Genomic DNA, 23,365 nt, shown 5'->3' on the forward strand with positions numbered 1-23,365 from the left:
CCCTGTAAAAAAGTCTACCGTGAAAACATCATGATGCGACATCACCCCCGAGTCGGAAACAACTGGTGCTTGCACAGGGGACTACCTTTACCTTTTTAACCGATTATAGTGTGGATCAGGGCCTTTTTTGGGTAGAAAAATCCCAGCCGGAACTCATTTGCATATTAGGCCACACCCCCTGATATAATCGTTTCATGCAGGGCTTTTGTAGAAAAAAAGCCCAGCAGGAACCTATTTGCCTATTAGGCAACACCCCTGACACCAAACCAGCTGGAACTGTGTTTCATTGTGTTCCTGCTCAAAAAAAAGAAAGAAAATCCCTGGTTTGGATGAATCATTTGTTAGGCTGGTCTTTTGTATTGTCCTGTCAAGTGCACCTGGTCAGAAGCCCAAGGAAGCAGTATAGTAAAAATTTCCTTATAATTTGGGCAGGATAATGCAGGCTGCCAATAGGGGCGGGTGAAATGGAAGCTAAGCAGGGTCAGTACTTGGAGACCACCAAGGAAGGCTCCGCAGTGGAATGCGATGGCAGACCGTCTCTGCTTCTCACTTGCCCTGAAAGCCTCTTGCTTTGGGTCGCCATAAGTCAGTTGCAACTAGACAGCACTTAGGTATGCAATCCAGGCATCCACACTGTGGTAAGTTACCATTTACTAAAGGGTTGTGTATGTTTTGTGCTGTGCACAAATTCTACAATGCTGTGGGGAAACCTTAGAATGACCTCTCATGCCAAAACACCAACCAGCCAGATGTAGTTTCTGCACATGCTGCATTGTTTTGTCCTTAAAGGGAAAGCTGCACTTAGCAACATTTCCCTAGGCTATGAACCATTAAAAGTACAGCATTCTTGTCCTCCTCTGCATCTGGACCCCCATCCAAAGAGATAACCCAAACAATTTGTATTTCTAGGCTTATTTACGTAGCAGGTCGCGAAGGACATATGCTAAAAGTGCTCTCCTACATCAGTGTTAAGCGCTTAACTCCGGCGCCAGCAATCATATTATATGTAAGTATAATAAGTTAAGAAGTGTCCAAATTAGACCTTCCAGCAAACACGCCCCCCCCCAAGCAAGTATTTACAATTAGGCCTTCTCATTTTCATTGAAAGTGCTGAGATTAAATGGTGGATTCATGTTAATATGCAGACAGAAACCTGTAAGTATTAGGAATGCAATTCCAAATTGGCTGGAAGAGAGATTGATTTATATAAACAAGAGGCAAGCTATGCTCGACAGCTACAGTAAAGTCACTCATTTTTTTAAAAAAAAATTATATCTACCCCTGCCCCCCATGTACCCAGTCCAAACTGCTCTCCTGGATTACTTAAACAAGAATGGTGATCTGATCACAGATCTTGCAGTTTGAACCTATGAGGAGATTTCAGTAAACAGCATGATAATCATAACTGACATTTGAAAGTCTTGCATTAGTATGTAAATATTAGCATAGTTGCACTTGCAGCACTGTGAAATCTCTCCCTGTTTAATTCCAGGGTGCAATAGGCATCATTTATATCATCCCTGGAGATATCGAAACACTCATCAACTACTTTAGCTTCGCCACTTGGATCTTCTATGGCTTGACTGTACTGGGACTCATAGTCATGCGTTTTACAAGAAAAGAACTCAAGAGGCCAATCCGTGTAAGTGTAACGCCAGAAGATGTGCTTCAATTCCATTCCATTGTTTCCTTGATTACATGCCCTATCTGAGGTTGGCACCTGTAAACTGGTCTTAATCCTGTCCAAAGAGTGGCATCAGAGAACCTCTCAGTAAATTCTCTCAGGACTTTTATCTGGCTTCCTATTGTCCATACGACCCTGTTGCCTATAACTTGAAATATTTTGGATTAAACTCTTTGTCATATGCTTTACAAGAAAAGAACTCAAGAGGCTAATCCACGTAAGTGTAATGCCAGATGTGTTTAACTCCATAGTTTCTTTGATTACATGGCACATCTTCCTATTGTCCATATGACCCTGTTGCCTATATTTTGCATTAAACTCTTTAAGAACCCCTGCAAGCAAGATTTGCCCATGCCTGATGGGTAAACAGAAGAGAGACCAGAAGAGACACCAATAGTATAGTGCAAAAAAAGAGAGGAAGGTGCAACTAAACTCTCGTTTTTCCATCTTGCGGTCCAAAACGCCACTCCTTGGCAGGCAGCCCCATGAAGTCCAAGCCAATCAGGGACCCCGGCCATCTCATTACGAATGATTGTTTTTCCATCTTCCGCAGGTACCAATTATCATCCCCATAATTGTGACACTAGTATCCATCATGCTGGTGTTGGCACCCATCATCACTGCTCCCGAACTGCCATATTTGTACTGTGCTCTATTTATTCTTAGCGGACTTATCTTTTATGTCGTTTTCGTTCATTTTAAGTTCAGCTGGACTCAAAAAATTTCAAGTAAGTTTTTAAAAAACAACAACAGTGTCTTCCATCTAACTAGGATATTTGTGGCAATGGCAGGAAATTGTGTTGCTGTAAATGTGTTTGAATGTTTTATTGCCAATGGAATTGTGCTAGTGGAGAAAGCTCTAAGGGAAAGTCTTCTGGATTTAACAACAAAGGCTAAATGAAACCTCCACATGCAGAGGCAGTAGAACTCTGAACAGCAGTTGCTGGGGAACAAGAGCTGTGAGGCTGTTACATTCATGCCCTGCTTGTGGACCTCCTGGAGGCATCTGGTTGACCGCTGGTAGGCAGAATGCTGGACTACTCAATGTTGGTCTGAGCTACCAGCACTCTATTGTTTTGCACCAGGCTATTCATTTTGCACCAACAGGAGGCCACCTGTTCTTCTAAGAGGTGCACGGCAGATAAAATAGGTAGGTATAGTTTATTGTCAATGGCCAAAGGTCATTACAATCTACAGGGCTTTTTTTTTTGTAGCAGGAATTCCTTTGCATATTAAGCCACACACCCCTCATATAGCCAATCCTCCAAGAGTTTACAGGGCTCTTAGTACAGGGCCTACTGTAAGCTCTTGAAAGATTGGCTACATCAGGAGTGTGTGGCCTAATATGCAAAGGACTCCTGCTACAAAAAAAGCCCTGACAATCTGACACAAATAACAATCTGACTCAGATAAATTAAAGGTACAGGAGTCCTGCTAGGTAATAGATGGCAACACTTTCCCCAGGGCCCTTATCTGCACAGCATCAGCATACAGGCTCCTTACTATATACCAACACATAATTGCTGGATCTTCCAGTCAGCCCCACCTGCCCTCAGGGCAGCTGTTATTTAATGCAAGACACACTTTAGACCCCCATTATCTATTTTGCATTTTCAAAATGAGATTTGCATAGTTTGATACAAGGATGGCAGCGTAAAACCTCGAGTGCCCTTTGTGAGGCTGTAATCTGGTCCTGTGGTTCCGTGAGTGCCAAAGATTAGTTTACTTCTAAGAACATAAGAGAAGTCATGTTGGATCAGGCCAATGGCCCATCCAGTCCAACACTCTGTTATCACACAGTGGTAAAAAACAAAACACAAAACATTAGGTGGTCCAACTGCAGGCCAGATTTTAGAAGCCCTTCCACAGTTGCCCCCTAAGAATACAGTGCATCACTGCCCCAGACATAGTGTTCCATCTATACCTTACAGCTAATAGCCACTGATGGACCCTGCTCCTTGTTTATCTAATCCCCTCTTGAAGCTGTCTTTGCTTGTAGCCACCACCACTTCCTGTGGCAGTGAACTCCATGTTAATTACTCTTTGGTACTTCCTTTTATCTGTTCTAAATCTACTGCTCATTAATTTCATTGAGTGCCCATGAGTTCTTGTATTGTGAGAAAAGTACTTCTTCACCTTTTCTGCCCCATGCATAATTTTGTAAACCTCTTATCATGTCACCCCAGTCATCATTTCTCCAAGCTAAAGAGCCCTAACCTCTTTAACCTTTCTTCATAGGGAAAATGTTCCATCTCCTTAATCATTTTAATTGCCCTTTTCTGCACTTTTCCCAATGTTATGTCTTTTTTGAGGTGCAGGAACCAGAACTGTACACAATACTCTAAATAAGGCTGCACCATCGATTTATACAGGGGCGTTACAATACTGGCCGATTTGTTTTCAGTTTCCTGCCTAATAATCCCCAGTATTGCATTTGTCTTTTTAAAATGGCCATCGCACACTGGATCAACATTTTCAGGGAGTTATCTACCACAACTTCAAGATCTGTCTCCACCAGTGTGGACCCCATCAACGTGTATTTATAGTTAGGATTTTTGGCTCCAATGCACATTACTTTGCATTTGCCCACACTGAACCACATTTGCCATGTTAATGCATGCCAATATGAATTTGTCCATCAGGCATAGGGCCTCCTCACTGCAATCTGACTCAGCATTCTGGAGACGGCAAGCACCTCCCATCTTCCACAGTGAAGACAGAGGCAAAAAAATGCATTCAGCTTCTCTGCCATTTCCCTATCACCCTTTAGTAATCCTTTTACCCCTTCATCATCCAAGGGCCCCATTGCCTCCATGGCTGGTTTTCTGCCACTAATGTATTTGAAGTTTTTTTTAATTGTTGCTCTTTTATATTTTTTGTAATATGTTCCTCATAGTGTTCTTTTGTCTGTCTAATCATTGATTTGCATTTTATTTGTCACTGCCTGTGCTCCCTTTTATTTACCTCACTTGAACTTGTCTTCCATTGCTTAAAGGAATCCATCTTATCTTTAACTGCTTCCATTATTTTGTTCATTAACCATAAAGGCCTTTTTAAATACCTTTTTGTACCTTTTCTAATGTGTGGTATACATTTTATCTGAGCTTCTAGGATCATAATTTTACATAAATCTCCATGTTTCTCAAAGGGATTTGACCCTGCATACCTTTCCTTTCTGTTTTTTTCTTCATGAGCCCCTCATTTAAGAGAAGTTATCCCTTCTAATGTTAAAAGTGGTTGTTGGTCTTTTTGAGCAACTCCCTGTTTACATAAATGTAGAACTTAATAAACATGGTCATTGTTCCTGACCAGTATTATCACATTTACATCTCTCACCAAGTCTTGAGCATTACTTAGGACCAAGTCCAAGATCACCTGTCTCCCTTGGTAGGGTTCTGAGACCATCTGCTCCATGGCACCGTCACTGAGAGTTATCTAGAAACCCAGTCTCTCTCTCTTGACTTGAGCACATATTGACCCAATCAATGTATGGATAGTTAAAATCGACTATTACAACAGTTATTTTGTCTAGCTGCTTCCCTTAATTCTTTTGATGCTTTTAAAATATCCTCAAACTTTTGATCTGGTGGGTGTTAACTCCCAGAGTGAAACTTCCTTTGGGGCACACTATTTCCACCTGTAGCATTTCTGTAAGTAAATCTATTTCTCTTACACTCTCAGTCTTATGCTGTTTGACCAATAGAGCCATTCCACCTCCGATCCTTCCCTCTCTATCCTTCTGATATAATTTATATCCAGGAATTACCGTATCCCACTGATTTTTCTCATCCCACCAAATTTCTGAAATGCTCAAAATGTTTACATTCTCCTCCAACACTACGAATTCCAGCTCCCACATTTTACCTTGGACTCTTCTAGCATTTGTATACAAACATCTACAATTTCTCAGCACATTAGGCCTGCAACCTTCCTCCTGTGGCCTCTAGACCGGGGGTGTCAAACTCATTGGTTATGAGGGCTGCATCTGACATAAATGAGACCTTGCAGGGCCAGGCCATGAGCGTTATAAAATGCAATGTCAGGTAGTGGAGATATAAACTTTATAAAGGACACAGACAAGAGTTAATTTTTTAAAAACTTAAAAATATGCTAAACAGATTAGCACTCTTGCACTATTTTTTTTATTTAACTGTCTCTTATAACTGACACCTCTCGCTCTGAATTATTGCATCAAAATCTGGTGATGTCTATGCTGTAGCTTCATGTGCTGGTTAGCCAATGGAGAAAATACAAGCTTTGCTCTATAGCTCTTGTGCAATTGAGCAAGCCTGGCAAAGCAAGCTGTGCCTGTGATACAGAAGGAAGCAAGAGAGAGAAGGAAGCAGATCACAGTGAATTGTTTGCGGGCCTGATAGGACCCCTTTGGGGGCTTGATCCAGCCCTCAGGCCACATATTTGACACCCCTTGTCTAAACATTGTAAATCAGGATGTCCTCACCCTTCACTCAGTCACCATACCAACTACTGCAATTCCTCTTTTCATGATAGTAAAATGGCTGTATCAAATCAGCCCAGTCTTGACAAGTTAATACTGAGTAAAATGAACATGACTAGAGCGTCAAGGAGAAAAGAATGATCACGGTAGTTTTACAGGGCCATTTTTTGAGCTGGTGGTTAGTGATTTTGACTAGGTTCCCCTCCAGTATCTGAGAATGACATTGCAATTAAATTGGTTTGAAAATAATTATTATTATTTAACACTGCAAAATATATTTCTAGGAAAGATCTATAAACACAGTGATTTCTGTATTGCAGGGCTGATCACGATGCATTTTCAGTTGCTTTTGGAAGTTGTTCCAGAAGGAGTGACAGAATAGCATCTGTTTTCTCCCAGTGCGTAAGAAGGAAGGATCCTGAAAAACAGGCAACTGCACTGGACATCAGGACCCAGGATTGTAGCACTCTCAGCATCAGAACCCACCTGTGAGGCAGCTCTGCTGAAATCAACTCCTTTTTATTGTTTTCAGCACTTAAAAGTCAACTGTTGGTAACACTGTTGGAAAATATTTGAACAGGGGCAGGAGTGGCCTGAACTGCATGAGGGGTTTCTGGGCCTGAGATTTGATTTCAGCCCTTATCAGGACTGTGCAAAGGAAAGCACTTCTGCCTCTAGTAAAAGCCTGAAGTCCCTTCAACAAGACAAGAGAACAGAACAAGTAGTATCACAGTGCCCTCTACCAGCAAACAAATGTGGAAGCATGGAAATAAAAATCTCATTCAGAAAGGCCTGGTAAACCTGTCTCAGAGGTATGCTAGAGGCAGAAATCAAGAGGCTATCTAAGGAAAGAATATAACAAAGGGAAAGGAATGTGGATCAAGAATCGGCACTGATCCCAGCCCTTCTGATTGGATGCTTGCTCTGGAAGCTGAAGAACAAATGCATTAGGGTGGGAAGATTTGACAGGCTAAGCTTCTTGCAGAGCATTTACTCTTCAGAAGCATTAAACCGATTATGGGAATAGCTTTTTGTCAGCAAGTTAGCAGCAGCAGCCCTGCCTCACCTGAGGATATATTTGCAAGGTTCTCTCTCATTGAGGCCTAGGGGCAGATGGTTCTGAGTCTGTGCCCTGTAAAAGAAACTCCAGACTCTGGTTTCAGCCCCCTAGGAGGTGCAAGGGAAGAGTACAGCTTCCTGGGCTCTGCCATGTAAGTCAATATCTCTGGGTTTTTAAGCAGAAAGGAATGCATGCAAACTAGCCAGCACATAGACAGCAGCATCTGATCAGCATGACCCCTTCCTAACTCTAACAGAGAAGACGGCTTTATCAAATCCTTGACTGTGCCCCCTTGGGCAAGGGCTAATGAGGAAGTCTTCGCTGCTGGAAGGATCCAGCAGCCTGCTTGGGTAATTAAAACTGAAAAGGGTGCAAGTCAGGGATCACAAACCCAGCAGGGGGGCTGCCTCTGATGACATCGCAAAAAACAGTTTCAGAAATGCAGCACAGTGCAGGTCAGAGGCATTCTGTAGCACTTTAGGATCTGTACAATTAATCTGTACAGATTCTGTAGCACTTTAGGATCTGTACAATTAATCTGTACAGATTCTGTAGCACTTTAGGACCTGTATTTGGGACTACACATGCAACATTTTATTTGTCAACTAACCACTAAATGTCATCAGTTAGGCATGCATTCATCTGGCAGGTGGGCACATGGAAAGCTGTCTGCGCCCTCGGCTATACTTTGCCAGGTCTACACATTCTCAAAACCCAACAGCCTAGTAGGAGTCCAGCACCTTTAACTTCTACTTTGTTCTATTGCTTCAGACCAACATGGCTGCTCACCTGGATCTACCAACGGCTTAGTGTTATTCTTTGTAGCAGAAATGTTAGGAATGCCCTCAAGGTGTGCATGAAACATCATTTACTATGCATATATATTAGTAAACCTTCTGCAAACTTCAACCAATTAAAGATGGATTTAAAATACTTGTGGTTTTTCATCACTAAAGTACTCATAACATGATTTCAGGGCATTTCATCTGGGAAGCCAAGCATTATTTTTTTTTAATTACTATATAATTCTGTCCACCAGTAGACTGGGTTTCCATAACTACAACTGGCACTATAAGGCCAGATATCCTGGGATAAGGGTCCGACATCATGTGGCAGACTTGTTTGCAATTAAAAAAAAAAAAACCTGTACAGGAAACGCTGGAGGATGCTAATTTTCTCAAAGGAACAGCAGGGGAACTTCCCCTTGGGTTGGCTTTTCTGCTTAACACCCCCCCACACACCTTTGCTTTTCTGTTGATGACGGGTGAGAATACACACGATTTGTAGTGGAAAAATTGCTGTGTAACTGGCAGGTTGTATATAGTAGTTCTTAAAAATACTTGAGCAACCTTTGCTTTATGTGAGGGTGGAACAAATTTACACCTATCTCCAATGCAATTTATTTGTTTTCTAGAAAAAAAACTGTACAAAGGACTGCAGTAACTAAAGATTATCTGCCTATGTACACGTTTGAAGTTTCAGGCCAATGTATGGTATATTTTTAAGCTTTATTATTTTTTTTTTGGATCAGAAAAAAAGATGTTTGGAGTTACATGTATTACATATTCAACTTAAAAACAGGGAACTAAACAAAAACATTCTTCTTAAACAAGGATAAGCTTAAATGGATCAGCTACTTGAACTTTTCAAGAGTCTGAAAACAAACTTGCTCTGTCTTTTCACAGTTTATGCATTCAGCATCACAAAACCATTAACAGTTTAAGGAGTAACCCAGTCTTAAATGAGCCAAGGCTGGAGCTAGATATTCTGACAGACTTGGGAGAGCTGATGTAATTTGAAAAAAAACTTGTAGGGATTTTCACATGGGGCATTAAGCATGTGTCCCCCTTCCCCCACATGAAGTGGTACAGCCCATAGCGCTACTACATCTCAGAACTCTGCCCTGCCTCATTGTGCTGCATGAGCCAGCCTCAGCCAGACTTCAGTGACATTTACTTCTAAATAAGAGTGCTTAGGATTGCAGCCTCCAAGGGTTAAATCAAAGGGCCAGCATGGAATTCATGTTTTGAAGATCACAGTAAAAATATTTTAACGTGGCAATCCTGCATGTGTTCAGTTGCACAGACGTTCCATGGAACTCACTGGTAATTACTTCCAAGTATGTGTGCAAAAGGATTGTACGTAGAATTCTACCAATTATGAAAACAGCACCTTTAAGTCTGAAAGGTTCTATGGAGTCCTCCGTGAGTAAAGACTGAAAGACAATCTCAGTCTCTAATTCTGAGCCTAAATTAATAGGCAGACAAATCATCGCTGTCTGTGTCACTGTCTTTGGATGACTGATCCTCTTCTTCTTCGTCCTCTGCAGCAAACTGATACACCCTTTTAGGACCTGTGCCTGGTTAAGGGAAAAGGCACATTATGTACACATGGGCATAAAAGCCACAACATTCCAATCCAGCCTGCAATTAACCAACAGGACCCTGCATGGACTGACTTTGGTCAAACATAATTCAACTAAGTTAGGGCCCAAAAGAAAACTTGCTTCGGATTGTAGACACTAGGCTGGACCCCATTCTGCTAGCAGAATTGCTTTCCTCCACCAGAAGACCCTCTTGTCAGGGGAAGCCCCCTTCTGCTGGATGAAAGAAAAACAGGTTGCTTACCTGTAACTTATGATCTTCGAGTGGTCATCTGTGCAGTCACACACATGGGTCTTGCCGCAGGCAACGGATCCATACCTCGGAGCTCCAATAGCTCGTCTATAACGTCTTTTGGCGCGCTTTCCTCCCGCTCTGGGGAGCAGGCAGCGACTGCGCATGCCTGGAGCGGGGGGAGAGCGCCCATTCCACTCAGTTTCTTCCAGCCGCCACTGGCACTGAGACTACAGAAATTTAAACGAGAAGTACCAAAGGTCAGCAGCGGGGAAGGCTGGGTGGGCGTGTGTGACTGCACAGGTGACCACTCGAAGATCATAAGTTACAGGTAAGCAACCTGTTTATCTTCTTCGTGGTCTCTGTGCAGTCCCACACATGGGTGACTAGCCAGCTAAATGTTCTGGAGGGGCGTGCTGGTGAAAGAAAGCAAAGTTTAGTCACATGGCCAATAACCAAAGCGGATGCACTCACCGTTAAGCTCAGTGAAAGATGGATCTGAGGACCGCTTGGCCGAAGGAGGCGTCATGTCTTGCACGAACGTCCAGCGCATAATGGGAGACGAACGTGGAAGGAGAGGACCACGATGCAGCCGCACAAATGTCCTCTAGGGAGACGCCGTGCAGGAAAGCCGAAGACGCCGAAACCGCTCTAGTAGAGTGAGCCTTAAGGCCTTCGGGCAGAGGCTGTTTAGCCAGTTCGTAACACAACCTGATGGCACTAACTACCCATTTAGATAGTCTCTGGGTAGAAATTTTGCGTCCTTTGTGAGGTTTCCCGTAGGCCACAAACAGGTTAGGGTCCTTACGGAAAGGCTGTGTACGATCAAGGTAGAAAGATAAAGCCCTTCTGACGTCCAGAGAATGCAGGGCTCGTTGCCCTTGGTCAGTTGGGTTAGAGAAAAAGGTCGGCAGAGAAGTTGAAGTCGATAAGTGAAACTGGGAGACAACCTTGGGAAGGAATGCAGGGTCTGGTCTCATAACAACCTTTTCCCTGTGGAAAATGGTATATGGAGGATCGTGGCGAAAGGCGCATAAATCACTTGCCCGTTTGCCCGAGGTAAGGGCTACCAGCAATGCTGTCTTCCAGGAAAGAAGATTGAGGTCAACGGTAGCCATAGGTTCAAAAGGTGCTTTCATCAAACAGGAAAGAACGAGGGATAAACTCCAAGTTGGGACAAAGGGTTTAACAGGTGGATTGAGGTGCAACATGCCCTTGAGAAAAGCCTTAGACAAGGCATGAGAGAAAACTGTTTTGCCGTCTACCGGGTTATGGAACGCAGAGATGGCAGACAGATGAACTTTTAAGGATGAGTAGCAGAGTCCTGATTTTTGTAGAGAAAGTAAATAATCCAGGATCATACTAAGAGGCGTGGACACTGGATGTAGATGGTTAGCAGTCGCGAATGAACAGAAGCGCTTCCATTTATGTTGGTACGAAAGTCTTGTGGAAGGCTTTCTTGCGTTGAGAATGATGTGGGCTACCCCTGCGGAGAGGCAGGAGGGTGTATCCTCCAGGCCGTTAAAGCTAGCACCTGAGGGTTGTGATGTAATATCTGGCCACTGGCTTGGGACAGGAGGTCGCTCACAAGAGGGAGCCGACGGTAGGTGCGGTTGGAGAGCTGTAGAAGTCTCGTGAACCACGGCTGCCGTGGCCACCATGGAGCCACAAGGATGCAGTCCGTGCCGTCCCGTATGATCTTTATCAGTACCCGAGTCAAGAGAGGGGTTGGTGAGAAGAAATAGTGGAGAGGGCCTGTCCAGCAGTGTAGGAAGGCGTCGTTTCCCCTCCTGGAATAATAGCGAGGACATTTGGCATTGTCCCGGGAAGCAAAGGCGTCCACCTGGGGTGTCCCGAAACACCTGAAGATGCGTCGAAGGTAGGTCGGGTTGATGGACCACTCGCGGTCGTCCAGGCGAGACCTGCTCAGGGAGTCGGCCAGTACATTCTCCACACCTGGGAGGTGGACTGCAGTCAAGTAAATGTCGTGTTCCAGACACCATTCCCAGAGCAGAATGGCTATACGGCACAGCCGGAGGGACCTGGTTCCTCCCTGCTTGTTTATGTAGTAGACGGTTGCCATGTTGTCCGTTGAAATCTGGATATGCCGTCCGTGGATCAGTGGGAGAAAGGATAGGAGGGCCCTGTGCACAGCAATCAGTTCTAAGCAGTTTATGTGCATAGCCCTCTCGGAAGGTGTCCAAAGGCCCCTGGCGGTCTTGTCCTCTAAGTGGGCTCCCCATCCCCACTTTGAGGCGTCCGTTGTCACAACAGCCACTGGAGGAGCTGGGAGAAATGGTTTGCCTGCGAGGAGATTGTTGGGTATTGTCCACCATGTGAGAGAAGAGAGTGCTCTCTGGGGAACAGTGAGTAAGACGCTCTGCGGTTGCAATTGAGGATGGTAGGCTCGTACAAACCAGAGCTGTAGCGGTCGCATTCGTAGTTTGGCAAAGTAGATGACAGAAGTTGTGGCGGCCATGAGGCCCAGCAAGCGTTGGATTGTGAACGCAGACTGACGAGGCTGTCGTTGAATCGCCCTGGCTAAGGTAATGATGGTTGTCGCTCGATCCTCGGGGAGGAAAGCACGATGGAGCGAGGGGCGAAGGAGAGCCCCTATGAACTTGATGTCCTGGGTAGGCTCGAGATGGGATTTGGATGTGTTCACACGAAGGCCCAGGGAATTGAGAAGAGAGAGCGCTGTGTTGATATTGCTCTGTAATAGGGGTTGAGTCGGCGCTATGAAAAGCCAGTCGTCGATATATGGGAAGACTGTAATGTCCCGAACTCTGAGGGCAGCTGCCACCACCGCCATGCACTTGGTGAACACCCTTGGTGCAGTGGAGAGGCCGAACGGCAGGGCTACATATTGGAAGTGGTCCTGTCCCATGGCGAATCACAGATACTTTTGATGTTGAGGCCGAATTGTCACATGGAAGTAAGCGTCCTGAAGATCTAGGGAAGCCATCCAGGAATTCCTGGGAATAAGAGGCAGGATAGCCTGCAGGGAGATCATTCTGAACTTTTTGTATTCGATGTACTTGTTTAGCTTCCGAAGATCTAGGATAGGGCGCTTTCCTCCATCCCTCTTGGGGACCAGAAAGTATCTTGAGTAGAATCCCGTCCCTCGATGTAGGGGAGGAACGGGTTCTATGGCCTTTTTCTGGAGCAAGTCCAGAATCTCCTGATGGAGGAGTGCAGATGGAGGGGTAGGTATGAAGTAGTGGTGGCGAGGTGGCGAAACGAACTCTATTGCGTAACCGATACGCACGATGGTAAGAACCCAAAAGTCGGTAGTGATGGAGTTCCAGCTTGGGTAAAAGGGAAGTAGCCGGGTGTGACTGTTGGGAGAGTCAAAGAGACTGCTTGCCTGTCTGGGATTGTTTCTTAGAGGGTTGAGCCCGTGGCCTCTGTTGGAAAGACTGCTTCGGAAGGGGTTTCCTTTTCCAGAAATCCTGAGACTTAGGAGACCGTTGACGGCGTTGAAAGGATGGCTTCCATGGTCGTTGCCTATTGGTGGGCAGTGAGGTAGGTTGCGTGACCCCAAGGCGTTTCGCCCTCTTGCGGCCGTCATCGACTGATGCGAGGACCTCGTCCGTGGACGCATGGAATAGTCCCAGGCCATCGAAAGGAAGGTCTTCTATGCGCTGCTTGATGTCTGGATGTAGGTTCGTTGAGCGCAACCAGGCGTGGCGACGTAAGGCCACAGAAGTAGCGAAGACTCGGGAGGAACAGGAAACCGCATGGCGGATAGAGTTTATTTGTTGTTTCGAAACACGAGTGAGCTCAGAGACGAGAGCCGATACAGCCTTCTGAGATGAGTCAGGCATGGAAGTAAGGTGTGGAGTGATCTGGTTCGCCAAGTTGAAGGAGTATGCCGCAGAATAGGCTAAGTAATTGTTCAACTTAGAGTTGGTTGAAGAGAAGCTATAAATCTTCTTTGCTAAGGTGTCCAGTTTCCTGCCTTCGCGGTCCGGTGGAACGGGGTGGCGAGATTGTTTATTCTTGGTGGCGGAATGGACGACAATAGAGTTGGGAGCCGGGTGGGAGACAAGGAATTTGCAGTCCGTGGCGTGTACCCTATAGAGAGAATCCAGACGTCTAGAAACGGTAGGGATAGAGGCCGGCTTATCCCAGGCTTCCCGGAGACCCTCAAGGTCAACAGGAAGCATAGGAAGCGTAGAGCCGTCTGGGAAATCTGTGCAAACCAGGTCGTGAACCACATCAGAGTGAATCGGAGGACATGGGAATGTTCAGTGCGGAGGCCATAGTGGTGATCAGATTTAGATAGGCCTTGGAGCTGTCGGATGGTGAGAGCCTAGGAGGTTGGTCAGATGAAGGCGAGGCTGGAGCCTCTTCGGAATCAGAGTGGTCAGATGAATCCCTGTCTGAAACCGAGACTGGGTGCTGAGGTGACTTGGGGTCGACCGGTGAGGGGTCTCGAGGACGTTTGGCTGGCGAAGTTGGTGGTTTCGGTACCGATGCGGACGGTGTCTTGGAAGTATCCCGGTTCCCAGAAAGGCCAGGAGAGTGAACAACCTCATGGGGCCGATGGGTAAGTGCGAGGGATTCGAAATCCTGCAAGTCGAAATCATCTCGGGTCCGAGGAGCTGCTCTGTCCCGAGAACTATAGTAGTAGTGCTGATAATCACTGTAGCCGCTGGGGGACGGGCGGCGGTAGTAGGGGGATCGCTGGTCGCGTGAACGGTAGTAGTCACGGGGTCCAGGAGAATAACAGTCTCAGAGTCGAGGCAGGTAGACATCTCTGGAGCGAGGCTCGGGTTCGAAGTCTGAGAAGTGCTTATAGCTGTGCATCGAGGGCGAACGCAGGTACCGATGGTAGCGCGAGCGTGATCGAGGGGACGGGGACCGGGATGGAGAGCGGTCCCGTCGGTAGAGCCCGTAGTAGTCGCGGTACGGAGACCGGTCGCGTCGATGGTCCCGATGGTAATCTCGATGCGGAGACGGAGAGATGAAACGGTCACGGGACCGGAGATCGTAGACGGAGCGGGGACCGCGAGCGAGAGCGTAGCCGTGGAGATCGAGAGCGGAGTTGCTGAGACGAGACCTGGTCAGAGGGCTCCTGAAGTACTGGATTGGTAAGGACTGGAGTGGTAATGTCGAGGAAGGACTCAGGTCGGAGAGTTGGAGGATCCGACTCGAGAATATCCACAGGAGGAAGGCTATGCACCAAGGGCGATCTGGAGCCAATCGGGATAACTTCGACGGAATGCTTAGTGATGTGAGGCATGTCCGAGATGACATCGGACGGAGCCGAGAGTTCGGGTGGTACGATGGGATTCAAGTGAGAAGTCACCGCAGAACTCGATTGCACAGGAGGCGATTGCGCAGAAGCCGATTGCGCAAATGCGGAAGTGCTGGAAGCCGACGGATCGCGGCACTCATGCGGGGGTGCGATGGCGGAGCCGGAAGCTGACGGGTCCTGGTGCTTCGAATCCTGGTGCTTCTTAGGCGCCGAGGTGGTCGGACTGGAGGTTCCCGGACTCGAGCGGTGCGACTTAGACAGATTCGAGTCCCCGTGATGTGCCTTCTTAGGCGTCTTATGCCCCTCAGAGTGTTTCGAAGTCATTTTATCGGACTTATGCTTCCTGGGTGCGACAGGAAGGGCCGAAGCAGCCGAATCTCCCGCTCTTAGTGGGGGAGGCGGCGGAGCTGAGGTGGACATTGCTCGAAGAGAGGACTCGATGAGGGAACTACGAAGACGGGCTGCTCTGTTTTTCCGTGCCTGCTTACCGAAGCAAGCGCAGTGAGGGCAGGCGTCGACTCTGTGAGATTCCCCCAAACAGAAAAGGCAGAGCGCGTGGCCGTCAGAAGACAGGAATTTAGCAGCACACTGCCTACACCTTTTAAAGGAAATTTTCCCTTCCATCCGTTCCGGACTGGGGGAGAGGTGGAAGGGAGAGACGGGGGGGGGGGGGGGGAAGGTAGAAAGAAGCAAAAGCGCAGAAGCGGTTCTTTTTTTTTATATATATATTCTAAGGACGAAAGAAAGCAAGCGACGAAGTAGAAGAAATAGGAGAATACGATACCAAGAGACGAGTTAAAGGAGGAACGCAACGAAGGTAGGTGCTGTCCGGGCGGCGGAAGGGAAGAAACTGAGTGGAATGGGCGCTCTCCCCCCGCTCCAGGCATGCGCAGTCGCTGCCTGCTCCCCAGGGCGGGAGGAAAGCGCGCCAAAAGACGTTATAGACGAGCTATTGGAGCTCCGAGGTATGGATCCGTTGCCTGCGGCAAGACCCATGTGTGGGACTGCACAGAGACCACGAAGAAGATCTTCCGGTACCAGATCAGATCTGCAGAATCCAACCCAGTAATTACCGAGGCATTTCCCCACCTGCCTGCTTTATGCAAGCCTTTCCTTACATATATCCCAATGACAGGCGTTTCATTCATAGCTAATCAGTGGAAATATACACGGAATGCACAGTTAATGGCTTACCAACAGGAAAGGGTTTTTTTTCTTCAGAGTCTTCCAAGTAATCAAAATCATATGTCACATTGGAGTTCTGTTGACAGAAATATTGAACAGCATTTTAACACACTACACTAATCCCTTATGAATGAGGCACAGCTCTTCAATTTACACACTTACTTTGAGCTTCAGCAAATTGCTCCAGGGTTCCTCCTTCTCTTTTGCCAGGATAATCATGGGCTCGCCGTTCTTAAGCAGGCATGAAGATTTCTCTTTGAGGATACTTCCCAGCAGCTCCATATCTGCCAAGTAGAATCTGCCTCCTGCAGAAGCACTGTAAACAGGTTTTAACGAAAAATAAAGCAAACTCCCTATATTTTGATCTCAGCTGGTAAAAGTTTTTGACCTACCTGAAGATAATCCTCTGTGGGAAGAACTTGCAGTCATGGCTGGTAACGTCCTGTAATTTTATCTTCACAACAGTGACATCCGGCTTGTCAAACCATTTTATTAATGGATAGAAGCTGAAATTTTAGGACATAGGATCTGTTATTAAAGTAATATACCTTTTAAGACCAACAAAGTTTTATTCAGAATGTAAGCTTTCATGTGCATGCACACTTCTTCAAGATGAGGAATCAGGTACAGTGAGCAGAGCTACATATAGTTGGTGGCAGTGGTTTAGAATGCAAAATGGTACAAATTTAAAATCCAATGACAGAATAGTAAAATTAACAAATTGAGCAAACCTTTGATCTGGGTAGCATGAGCGTGAGAAACCAATAAAACAGTAACTTGTCAAAATATGAGAATGTCTGCTATTCACTCTAATGTTTATAAGCCTGGGCCAAAATGAGGACATCTCTTTTTCAGACTTTTTTCCATGGGAGTGATTAGCAGACATTCTCACATTTTGACATGTTACTGTTTTATTGGTTTCTCATGTTTATGCTACCCAGATCAAAGATTTGCTCAATTTGTTAATTTTACTATTCTGTCATTGGATTTTAAATTTGTACCATTTTGCATTCTAAACCACTGCCTACCAGCTATATGTAGCTCTGTTCACTGTACCCGATTCCTCGTCTTTGAAGAAGTGTGCATGCACATGAAGCTTACATTCTGAATAAAGCTTTGTTGGTCTTAAAGGTGCAACTTGACTCCTACTTTGTTCTACTGTTTCAGACCAACACGGCTGCCCACTTGGATATACCTATATGTGAGTTTGAGACATCTGGTAACAATTCAGTTGATGGTCCTGCTGTGTCACGAGATAGAAAAAGGGCGTCTCAGCATCAAAAATAATTGTGAAAAGGGAAGCAGCATACCTCTGACTACCAGATGGCGGGGCTACTATTACAGGGTGGTCATCTCCTTCAGGCCCTGCTGGCGAGTTTCTTAGAAGCACCTTGCTGGTCTCCTCCATTGGACTCAACAACCATGTGGAAAACAAGGTTAACATCAGATGCAGAAAAAGAGCAAACACCACGGAAACATTTGCAAAATCAATTTGTGATAGGCAAGGTGGTTCTAAGGGATCCTGACCATGGATTGGATCCTGTGGATCCTTTCTAGTAGTAGAAGTGTTTTCCTCTGGCTGAAGTACTATGTACGCTGTCCAAAGTTCCTTGGAGGAAGGATGGGCTGAAAAAAATCCAACTGATAAACTATCTAGAGCTGCCCTTGATAGTTCTGTGGCTTCAACAGGTGCCCCGAAAAACACTTAAAGCATGTTCAACTAGTACCTTCAAGGCCTGTAATGGTTTCATTAAAGGGCTGGCTCCAGGGCTTTTTTGTGAAAAAAGCCCAGCAGGAACTCAGCTGCATATTAGGCCACACCCCCTGACATCACAATTGTTTTGCACAGGGCTTTTTGTAGAAAAAGCCCAGCAGGAACTCATTTTCTTATTAGGCCACACCCCTTGATGCCAAGGCAGCCAGAACTGCATTCCTTATGCGTTCCTGTTAAAAAAAAAAGCCCTGGCTGGCTCTAAGCAACCCAGGCCGAGCATAGCCAAGATTGTGAACTTTAAGGACACAGGGATGCTTACTCTTAAGTACACCATCTGGGTGTCAAATCAGGCAGCAAGGGAAGAGTTTATTTAATTCATTTATAACTTGTGTTTCTCCCCAATGAGGACCCACTAAAGCAGCTTGCATCATTCTTCTCTCCATTTTATCCTCGCAACAACCCTGTAAGGTTGATTAGACTGAGAGAGTAAGGCTGGCCCAAGGTCACCCAGCAAGCTTCCATGGGGGGACATGAACCTAGGTCTTCCAGATACTGTTCCCACACTCTTAACTACGACATCACACTGCCCTTTCTGGTGGCTGTCCTCAACTTTTGAATGCTCTCCTTCCAGAGACTCATCTGCACATTTTCCAAAAGAAACTCAAGACACACTATTTAGACTGGCTTTTGGTAGCCAGGGATAACCCACTCAGAGCCCCGACTATATATGTCCAAGGACGTACATAATGTCTCAGTACCATTTGCAAGGCGGCTGTGGAGAGTCTTCTGCTTTCTTATTTTGTGGAGCTCCATCTACATAAAAGAAAAGCCAAGTTCATCAGACAACACATATTACAGATGTTTTTCAATTAACCAGTAAATTGAGACTCACTGGATATCTAAGCCTCCTCTCTCTTTGTTGATTCAAAGACCCATTTTATTTGGGACAGCATATACATTGTGTTTGAAATGAGAGAATCTGGGCAAACTATAAGGCAGGCAAGGGAATGAGGAAGATGGGGAATGGGAAAAGCTTCTAAAGTGGAGAGATCACCTAGCAGAGGTGCCATGGCACATGTGAGGTTAGACCTAGGTGAGGATTCAGTTCTTGGCAAAATATGATGGAAAATGTGACATGTCAGAATGGGGTTCAGTCACTCTTCCCAACTAACAACCTTCAGGAATGGAACTTTTCATACCATGTAACAGTAACATCACTAACCCCTGGTACTACAATACATCGTAAGGGAGCTAAGATTTGTCCAATGGCTCTTCAAAATTTCTGTGTATCATCAGGACATTTAAAACTCTAAAGCAACACTGGAAATCCTATTTCTATAAAACATGTGTGAACAAAGTGCTGCATTTCACATAGGAATCACTAATAATTAGCATTACTTTTTAAAAAAAAAATCAAGTGTTCTACCTGTATAATAAGAACAACTGAAATTTACCACAGTGATTTTGCAAAATCTCTTGGAAGCAACCATCATCAGTAACGGCATCATCTTCTGCACTTTGCACGCTGGACCTGACCTCTTCCTGGGTGCCGTGTGAACTCAGACTGATTGGGTCCAACATGTTTTGCTCAGCAGGTACAGCCAACTCACTTTTCCCACATTTCAGAAGAGGCACTCTGAAAGGGGAGGGAGAAAAAATCTTTGTTCTCCCTTCCCTATTTTAGCTTCACAACCATCCTGCGAGACAAACTGACAGGCTTAAGGTCTCTCACTGAGCTTCAAGGTAGAGTGGAGAGTCACATCTGGATCTCCTGGATCTTAGCCTGATACTGTAACTCACTAGGCCATACCTATTGGAAGGGCCCCCAGGATCCCTGCCCCACCACTTCAACACCAAGGCCAGGGTCCCGGCTCCACTGCTTACCACTCCCGACTTCCAATTTGTAGCAGCAGCCGAGAGAAGAGGACAGAGGAGGTGCACTCTGCTTGGTGCCGAGAGGCCCAGAGGAAAGAGACTGCTGCTGCTTCCCTACCTGCAGATGAGGCGGTGAGCAACAGATGCAGGAGGGACCACCTTCCAGCACTGACAGCCTGGCTGGGGCCACCAAACCAGGGAGCCCCTGTGGGCAGGCCAGGCTGTGAGTTTTGGGTGGGCCCAGAGGCATGAAGCCAACCTCCATGGCAGACACGGGCCTTCAAACCTGGGTCTCCCAGGACCTGAACTGCTTAAGCTGCTCTGGCCTGCCAAACAAAATATCCTGGCTATGTGCTCCAGTAAATGAAAAATCCACATTGATCTCACACACAAGAAGCAATTTCAACACCCATGATGCAACTGCTGTGTGAGGACCACCCTTAGTATCATGCAGCTATGGCGAACAGTGATACTGCTGATGCAGTCGTTGAGCTGGTAAGATTATCTCAGCAGGACCCCGACCCATCACCTGATAACTGCAGTACACATACAGTCTATTCATTTAGCAAAACATTAATTTATGCAGTGAACATTCTTTGAACAGTCCAAACTGTAGAGTGCTCCCTTACAATAGAGGCAAATCTTTTTTCTCAGGGGCCATTGAAGCATTTTGAAACAACTTCTGGAGTTCTTGTGTGTGCTCTGGATTGTCAACTCCCATTCCAGTAGAGAGAATCTCAGAACGGACATTGTATTCATTGATAGAAGTCTTCAGATCTAAGAGTCTAGTGACTCGGACCTGGAATTTTAGTACAAATAAACATTTTCCATAACACTATTCACGTACAACTCCTGCTTCCTTCTGCTGTAGGCAATCCTTTTTCCATAGCTTGTCTCTTCCACCTTCCTAATGACCACAATACATCTTCCCTTCCACCTTCATTACTGCTCCTTTTCACTGATCACAGGCAAAACCCTGGATATTGCTAGAAGACCATTTTTGAACTGAAGGCCAGCAGTGTCGCAGGACAGCATGCAACATCAGCTGACAGCCAAGGTAACTACGCACTACCTTTGTCATTGGTGACCAGCCCAAGCTCCTGACCAGGGACAACAGGCAACCCACCTCGCTTAATTTTTTTTAAAGAAAACCCAATGAAATCTCATCTATACTGAGCACATATAATGCATCACTGTCATGTTCTTTGCTAGAAAATAATTCCAGGCAAAACCGTCAACTGATTTTGTTACATGAACTGTAATCGCCAGTGATGTTCTAAAAACAACGAGTTGGATCCCACTGAAAAGATCCTTGCATGTGTGTTTGGGCAACTCTCCCTTCACACAGTAGCCCTCTGACTCCCCTCTCATGCTATTGGGGTATCCCATCCCCTGGAGCAGCATTTTGGGGATTGGAGGCATCTTGAGCTGTGGAGGGAGGGGAAGCCACACTTCCATACATTTCAGTATCCAAGCCAGAGTATTTTTTTTTGTTACCTAGCTGAAAGATAATCAAATTCAAAAGCCTCCAAATAACTGTCTATATTGGGATACTGCAGTTAGTTTTAATCAAATAAAAGACAATTTTAAACTTAATAGTTAAGACCTCTAAACTCAACTCTTAAGTCTTAGATTCCAGATTTTCTGTGAAGGAAGACTGACTATGTAAACTAATTGAAGTATGGGCCCAGATTTACAGTTCCAGGGTTAACATTCAAACCAGCTATACTAGGGATGCCATCAGCCTAAGAACTTCCTACCGTCTTCAAAAGCGACAGAGAAATACCTAGATTCCCTTTTTAAAGGGAAGAGAGGGAACAGCTTCTTGGGTGTTTACAAGGAAAAGAGATAAAATAATATTACATACCACTGGATCTACCCAAATAGTGTTTTCCAAAGTAAGTATTATTTTTGCTTCGTGTGGTTTCCCTTGGATCTTTTGATGAATGTGTCTAATAACCTAACAACAACAACAAAATCTCAGGTAGGATATTTTACAATGACCTCAGCCTGTCTTTATCAATCTAAAACCTTTTAGTGCTATTCTTAGTAGAAAAAAACAGGTTGCTTACCTGTAACTGATGATCTTCGAGTGGTCATCTGTGCAGTCACACACATGGGTCTTGCCGCAGGCAATGAATCCATTCCTCGGAGTTCCAATAGCTCGCCTATAGCGCTTTTGGCGCGCTCCCCTCCCGCCCTGGGGAGCAGGCAGCGACCGCGCATGCCTGGAGCGGGGGGGGAGCGCCCATTCCACTCAGTTTCTTCCAGCCGCCGCTGACATAACACAGTACAGAGTTAAATAACAATCACAGGAAGCCAGCAGCGGGGAAGGCTGGGTGGGCGTGTGTGACTGCACAGATGACCACTCGAAGATCATCAGTTACAGGTAAGCAACCTGTTTATCTTCTTCGTGGTCTCTGTGCAGTCCCACACATGGGTGACTAGCCAGCTGAGTAACCTGGAGGAGGGTGCTGGTAAAAGAAGATAGTTAGTCACATAAGAAGACAGATCATGTTCCAAGACATAGAGGCAGAAGCGAAAACACTCACCATACTTCAGTGGAAGATGGATCGGAGAACTGCTTGGCCGAAAGAGGCGTCTCGTCTCGCACGAACGTCCAAAGCGTAATGGGAGACGAACGTGGAAGGAGAGGACCACGATGCAGCTGCACAGATGTCCTCTAAGGAGACGCCCTGTAGAAAAGCCGAAGACGTGGAGACCGCTCTAGTAGAGTGGGCCTTGAGGCCTTCGGGAAGAGGCTGTTTAGCCAGTTCGTAACACAACCTGATGGCACTAACTACCCATTTGGATAGTCTTTGGGTAGAAATTTTGTGTCCTTTACGTGGTTTACCGTAGGCCACAAACAGGTTAGGGTCCTTACGGAAAGGTTGTGTGCGATGCAGATAGAAGGCTAGCGCCCTTCTGACATCCAGAGAATGCAGGGATCGCTGTCCCTGGTCCGACGGGTTAGGGAAAAACGTTGGTAACGCAGTGGAGGTAGACAGATGAAACTTGGAGACAACTTTGGGGAGGAACGTAGGATCCGGTCTTAAGACAACCTTGTCCCTATGAAAGATGGTGTAGGGAGGGTCATGTCTGAAGGCACATAAGTCACTTGCGCGCTTACCCGAGGTGAGGGCTATTAGCAATGCTGTCTTCCAAGAAAGAAGATTGAGCTGTATTGTCGCCATGGGTTCAAAGGGCGCCTTCATTAGACAGGAAAGAACAAGGGATAAACTCCACGTTGGGACGAATGGTTTACCCGGTGGATGTAGGTGCAGCATTCCTTTGAGGAAGGATTTAGATAAGGGGTGAGAGAACACTGTCCTGCCGTCGATAGTGTCATGGAATGCCGAGATGGCAGACAGGTGTACTTTAAGTGAAGAGTAGCACAAGCCTGATTTCTGCAGGGATAGGAGATAATCTAGAATCAGGTTTAGAGGTGTTACCTCAGGAGTCAAATGATAGGGTGCAACGAAGGAACAAAAGCGCTTCCATTTGCGTTGGTAC

The 23,365-nt window shown here is 45.9% G+C and overlaps 2 protein-coding genes across 2 annotated transcripts in view; one reads left to right on the forward strand and one right to left on the reverse strand.

Moving 5' to 3' along the window:
- Window positions 1–6,522, forward strand: part of SLC7A9 (solute carrier family 7 member 9) — a 34,380-nt gene extending 27,858 nt beyond the window's left edge. Inside the window, exons 9-12 of the mRNA XM_060253943.1 lie at window positions 910–1,006; window positions 1,493–1,642; window positions 2,238–2,412; window positions 6,461–6,522. Coding sequence (XP_060109926.1) covers window positions 910–1,006; window positions 1,493–1,642; window positions 2,238–2,412; window positions 6,461–6,522 — 484 coding nt within the window. The remainder of the gene's footprint in view (window positions 1–909; window positions 1,007–1,492; window positions 1,643–2,237; window positions 2,413–6,460) is intronic.
- Window positions 6,523–9,362: 2,840 nt separating this feature from the next.
- TDRD12 (tudor domain containing 12) overlaps window positions 9,363–23,365 on the reverse strand; it is an 80,385-nt gene continuing 66,382 nt past the window's right edge. The window contains exons 24-32 of the mRNA XM_060253841.1: window positions 21,720–21,812; window positions 20,482–20,651; window positions 19,432–19,613; window positions 18,736–18,790; window positions 17,574–17,675; window positions 16,656–16,769; window positions 16,426–16,579; window positions 16,273–16,339; window positions 9,363–9,559 (exon numbers count right to left, since the gene is read on the reverse strand). Of these exons, the coding sequence (XP_060109824.1) occupies window positions 9,453–9,559; window positions 16,273–16,339; window positions 16,426–16,579; window positions 16,656–16,769; window positions 17,574–17,675; window positions 18,736–18,790; window positions 19,432–19,613; window positions 20,482–20,651; window positions 21,720–21,812 (1,044 nt within the window). The 3' untranslated portion in view covers window positions 9,363–9,452. The remainder of the gene's footprint in view (window positions 9,560–16,272; window positions 16,340–16,425; window positions 16,580–16,655; window positions 16,770–17,573; window positions 17,676–18,735; window positions 18,791–19,431; window positions 19,614–20,481; window positions 20,652–21,719; window positions 21,813–23,365) is intronic.

This window comes from Heteronotia binoei, chromosome 14 (genome assembly GCF_032191835.1).
Source record: "Heteronotia binoei isolate CCM8104 ecotype False Entrance Well chromosome 14, APGP_CSIRO_Hbin_v1, whole genome shotgun sequence".
Classification (NCBI taxonomy): Eukaryota; Metazoa; Chordata; class Lepidosauria; order Squamata; family Gekkonidae; genus Heteronotia; species Heteronotia binoei.